The sequence below is a fragment of the Salpingoeca rosetta genome (assembly GCF_000188695.1).
Source record: "Salpingoeca rosetta unplaced genomic scaffold supercont1.9, whole genome shotgun sequence".
Taxonomy (NCBI): domain Eukaryota; class Choanoflagellata; order Craspedida; family Salpingoecidae; genus Salpingoeca; species Salpingoeca rosetta.
The window spans coordinates 1,439,098-1,444,097 of record NW_004754925.1 but is presented as its reverse complement, the minus strand read 5'-3'; the positions used below and the strand labels follow the sequence as shown (position 1 = coordinate 1,444,097).

Sequence of the window (5,000 nt, the reverse complement as noted above, 5' to 3'; positions counted from 1 at the left end):
CAAACACACACACACTGGGCATCACGGCTTGATGCAAGTGATGGTGGTCACATCACGCTGGCAGACGGGTGTCGGCGTGTCATGGCACGTGGGCACGTTGAACACCTGGCCGTGGTACACGGCCGTCGTTGAGCCGCCGCCATCGAGATTCATGGCCTCATATGCGCCAACCGCCACCAGCAGCTCCGCAAGCTCAAACAGGTCGGGCCCCTGCTTCGTCGCCTCCACCCCGTCCACAACAAGAGAGATGAGTGTGCCATCGGCGCGAACGCCAACGGCTGTGCGTGGCGCCTTCTCCGTGACGAAACCAGATGTTGGCGAGATGTCACGCGATTTGTTCACGTAACTCTTTCCCTTGCGCACCAGCCACCCACTCCCAGACAGGAGCTGCGTGAACCTGTTTGGTGTTTGGTTTGTGTGCGTATGTGTGTGTTTGTGTGTGAATATGCGAATGAAGGGCGGTGCGGTGATGCAGAGAAGAACATAGTAGACGGCCGACAAAATGCCACACACACACACACACACACATGCACACACACACATGCACATGCACACACACACACATGCCCACACACATGCACACACACACATGTATGCACGCATAACACGGAACACAGCTCCTCTCCTCTCTCTGTACTCGTGGTTGAGCTGACCGGAACTTGGCAATGTCTGGACCATCAACAAAGCCAACCACAGTTCGCTTGTTCTCGGTGAGACCAAACACGCAGTTGCCTGTGGCGGGCAGCTGTATCGTCTTGGAGTCGATGATGATGTTCCCCTGTGCACAGCATCAACAAATGTGAGGTGAATGAACGCTGATGGGGGTCGATGAAAGGCGCCAAACGACCTGGTACCAGGCGCAATCCATGCTGCGCGCGCGACTGAAGCCAGCGATACCACCATGTCGGACAATTGGTGGCGCATAGATGTGATGTGACAAACCTCGCAGGCCGGCGGTGTAAAGGCGAAGAACCCGCCGTTGGTCGCATACACGCAGTCAAGCTTCTGTGCAGAGTCTGGTTTTGTATGCAGTGATGGGGCATGTGGGAAAGGGAAGTGAGGTACTCTAAAAGTTTGTCTCGATCGAGACGCCAACTGTTGGCGATGCCCGCTCTTCACGCACACACACACACACACACACACACACACACACACACACACACACACACACACACACACACACACACGCACACACACACCTTGTGTGGTGGTGTGCTGTTTACAGCCATCAGGGACGAGGCCAAAGTGGAACTTGCTCAGGTTGTTCAGGATGGCAAGATACGCAGTGTATGGACGTCCAGTGGAGTTGTAGTGGCCAGTCAGTTTCTTCACATTCAGTGGCTGTGATGTCTGAAACGCATGTGCATGTGTGTGTGTGCGTGTGTGTGTGTGTGCGTGTGTGTGTATGCGTGTGTGTGTATGTGTGTGTATGTGTGTGAGCATGTGTGTGAGCATGTGTGTGTGTGTGTGTGTGTGTGTGTGTGTGTGTACGTGTTCAATTGTGAGTGCATGCCAAGTAAACAGAGCACCACCAGGCACGATTGCACGCCGATCTCTGCAACTACATATCACACCCGTCCTCACCTCACCTCACCTCCCCTCCCCCCGGCTATCCCCCACCAACTTCTCAGTGCGTACTGCGTTGGGCCATGGCAGCTGGTCCACGTCCGTTGGGCCCGAGGGAGCCGTGGGTGGCACAAGCAACCCTTCCCCAACACCACTGAACACCACAACCACCAGCACCGCCACCAGCGAAACACAAACAAGCTTCATCTTGGCACGACACACGACATACAAAAGTATGTTCCAAATACGACAGCACAAGGCGCAGTTAACTCCACGTGTTGTTGTTGTTGTTGTTGTGTTTGCTGTTTGCACCAACCCACCACCACCCACCACCCTCCTCGCTGTTCGTTGACTGCCACGATGGTGACGTTCACATGCAACGCTTGCGGCGAGAGCGTGAAGAAGCCCAAGGTTGAGAGCCACTACCGAAACAACTGCCCAGACTGCACAGTGCTGTCATGCATGGATTGTGGCGTGGATTTCTACGGAGACGACTACAAAACACACAACTCGTACGACACAGCGTGCTTGTGTGTGTGTATGTGTGTGTCTCTGCGTGCTTGTGTGTGTATGTGTGTATGTGTACATGTGTGTGTGTGTGTGAATGTGCGAGGGAGACTGCGCAACGTCTGTTGTTGTGCATCCCGTTGCTTGTGTGTGCAGTGGCACTTCATGCGCAACTCGCTGCCAACTCACTGCAAATCCATGCCGATCACTAACACTTCTTCTGCAGGTGCATTTCGGAAGCTGAAAAGTATCAAGGGGCACTGTATCAAGCCAAGGACGGTAAGGCATCCAAAGGCGCAGTCAAGCAGCAGTCATGGCTTGGGGTAAGTGTGAATCACCGCATAATCGCAAGCATGGCTGCGTCAAGGGGGCAGACTGCCGTGTCCCACTTGCTCCTGGCTGACATGAATGTGCTCACACACCCCACGCACTGTATTTTTGTTGCTCGCCGCAGAATCTGCAAGCAATGATTGAGGACGAGAAGACGAGGCCAGAACTGAAGCCGTACTTGAAACAGGTGTGTAACACAGGCATGTGGTACACGAGGCAGCTTGCCCACGAGACAACATCTTGCGTTTGAGGCTCAGCCACACCTGTGGCACGCACAGTGACATGCATGGCACGTGTACTCATCCACGCTGTTCTCACACACATGCCCACCCGCATACACGTGCAGATGGCTGCGTACGAGAACGTGCCCAGAAAGCTCGTGAAGTTCCAGCGCTGGTGCTCCAACAGGTGCGTGTATAAATAAAGGTGGTGCGGTGGCACGTGCAGGATACACCGCAATTTCTACACACACACACACATACATATATACATATACACATACAAACGCTCACACTGACACATACATACACTCACGCACACTTACACACATATATACACATACAAACACTCACACTGACACGCTCACACACATACTTACACACACACACACTCTCTCACTCTCACACGCCAACACACACACATACGCACACACGCACAAACACACACACACACGTACCCACACACTTACATACACACGTACATACGCTCACGCACACTGCTGTGGCATGGGGTGCAGCCTTCGCCTGCGCAACGCCAAGTTGGCAGAGGAGCTGTTCAACACAATCGCAGAACAGCAGAAGAAGAACAAGCAGGAGGCAAGTGGAGAGACGAAGAACAATGGAACCACAACAGCAGGCGATGGCGCCGGTGACAGTGACAAGACCGAGACAAATGGAGGCAGCAGTACGCAGGAGAACACGGAGGAGAAGGTGAGCAAGAAGGAGAAGAAGAAGAAGAAGAAGAGCAAGAAGGATAAGAAGGAAAAGAAAGATAAGAAGGAGAAGGAAGCAACGGTGAGCAAGGAGGAAAAGAAGAAAGACAGCGCAGAGCAAGCAGCCAAGAAGGACAAGAAGAGCAAGAAGAGCAAGAAGGACAAGAAGGACAAGAAGGACAAGAAGAGCAAGAAGGAGGACAAGGCTGCCGATGAGAGCAATGACGATGGCGAGAAGAAGAGTAAGAAGGAGAAGAAGGAGAAGAAGAACAACGGCACCTTGATGCAACAGCTCGCCTCCCTCTCTGAACAGCAGCACCTGACACCCATCACTGCCGAGATCAAAGGTGTGTGTGTGTCTGTCTTTCTGTATGAGTGTGCGTGTGTGTGTCTGTCTGTCATGAGTGAGTGAGTGTGTGTGTGTGTGTGTGTCTGTGTGTCTGTGTGTCTGTCTGTGTTGGGACACATGATGTTCTTTCGCACGCTGCGATACAGCAATCTCCATCATCACTCACGCGCGTGAATGGATGTGCGCTTCTCCCTCCAGAATCGGAAAACGCTGAGAAGAAGAAGAAGACGACGACGAAGGAAGCGAAACGCAAGGCAAGCAAAGACAGTGACAGCACTCGTGCTCGTGCTGATGATGTCGATGAGGAGCCTGTGGCAAAGAAGGCAAAGAAGGACAAGAAGGCAAAGAAGGACAAGAAGAGCAAGAAGAACAAGAGCAAGAAGGAGTAGTACGGAACACTCAAAGCATGTGGCGTGTGCGTGGTGGTTGTGTGTGGCCTCGTTGCCTTGGCTTTGCGTTTGTGCATTTCCGACCACACGGCCAACGCGCACTGGCCCGCTGTTGCTTCGTTCATTCATTGGATACACAGCCGCATTCAACAGCAAGCGAACAACGTCTCTTGTGGCGAGAGAGAGAGAGAGAGAGCGAGAAAGCGAGAGACATGGAAGAGGGAGAGAAAAAATTGCACACCTGTGTGTGTGTGTGTGTGTGTGTGTGTGTGTGTGTGTGTGTGTGTGTGTGTGTGTGTGTGTGTGTGTGTGTGTGTGTGTGTTCGGTTATGATGTCGACGATCTCGATGCGAACGATGATGACGATGGCGGCTTTGGGACGCGCGGTGGGAGGAGGCGCGGCCCTTTCGGCTCCAGCGCAATTCCGCCAATGTCAAGTGTCAGATCAACAGCCTGATGACGGTGATGGCGGTGGCGGTGGTGGTGGTGGTGGTGGTGGTGGTGGTCGCATGTATGCATGAGCACTCGTGCGCGAGGAAGAGAGAACACGAGGTGTTTTCACTCCCAGCACACCACACAAATCACACCATCAAGCCAATCAAACCAATCAAACGCATGACACTATCGTCTCTTGAATGTCATCATCATCACCTGCTGTGGAATGGCCTTTGGACCGCGGGGCCCACGAAGACCGCGCATGTACGTGACAGGTTTGCTCGTGTTTGTGTACCCGTCCTTCTTTGTCTGCGTCGCATTGGTTCTGTAGGAAATAGTGTGTGTGTGTGTGTGTTTGTGTGTGTGTGTGTGTGTGTGTTTGTGTGTTTGTGTTTGTGTGAGCAAGTGAGAGAGTGTGTGTGAGTGTGTTGTGTGTGAGTGTGTGTTGTGTGTGTTTGTGTGTTTGTGTGAGTAAGTGAGTGTGTGTGTGTGA

At 52.8% G+C, this 5,000-nt stretch overlaps 3 protein-coding genes across 3 annotated transcripts in view; 1 reads left to right on the top strand and 2 right to left on the bottom strand.

The window, feature by feature from the left end:
• PTSG_04212 (uncharacterized protein) overlaps positions 1-1,800 on the bottom strand; it is a 1,834-nt gene extending 34 nt beyond the window's left edge. Inside the window, exons 1-5 of the mRNA XM_004995051.1 lie at positions 1,639-1,800; positions 1,200-1,350; positions 943-1,016; positions 654-778; positions 1-397 (exon numbers count right to left, since the gene is read on the bottom strand). The exon at positions 1-397 is cut by the window's left edge and continues 34 nt beyond it. Of these exons, the coding sequence (XP_004995108.1) occupies positions 22-397; positions 654-778; positions 943-1,016; positions 1,200-1,350; positions 1,639-1,773 (861 nt within the window). The 5' untranslated portion in view covers positions 1,774-1,800 and the 3' untranslated portion in view covers positions 1-21. The remainder of the gene's footprint in view (positions 398-653; positions 779-942; positions 1,017-1,199; positions 1,351-1,638) is intronic.
• Positions 1,801-1,926: 126 nt separating this feature from the next.
• Positions 1,927-4,072, top strand: PTSG_04211 (uncharacterized protein; the record flags this gene model as incomplete). The annotated part of the gene is made up of 6 exons (XM_004995050.1): positions 1,927-2,078; positions 2,300-2,396; positions 2,528-2,590; positions 2,750-2,811; positions 3,140-3,681; positions 3,882-4,072. The coding sequence occupies 6 exons, from the start codon at positions 1,927-1,929 to the stop codon at positions 4,070-4,072; spliced, it is 1,107 nt and encodes a 368-aa protein (XP_004995107.1).
• Positions 4,073-4,399: 327 nt separating this feature from the next.
• PTSG_04210 (uncharacterized protein) overlaps positions 4,400-5,000 on the bottom strand; it is a gene marked incomplete at both ends in the record, with an annotated part of 6,252 nt that continues 5,651 nt past the window's right edge. The window contains 2 exons of the mRNA XM_004995049.1: positions 4,400-4,525; positions 4,724-4,832. Of these exons, the coding sequence (XP_004995106.1) occupies positions 4,400-4,525; positions 4,724-4,832 (235 nt within the window). The remainder of the gene's footprint in view (positions 4,526-4,723; positions 4,833-5,000) is intronic.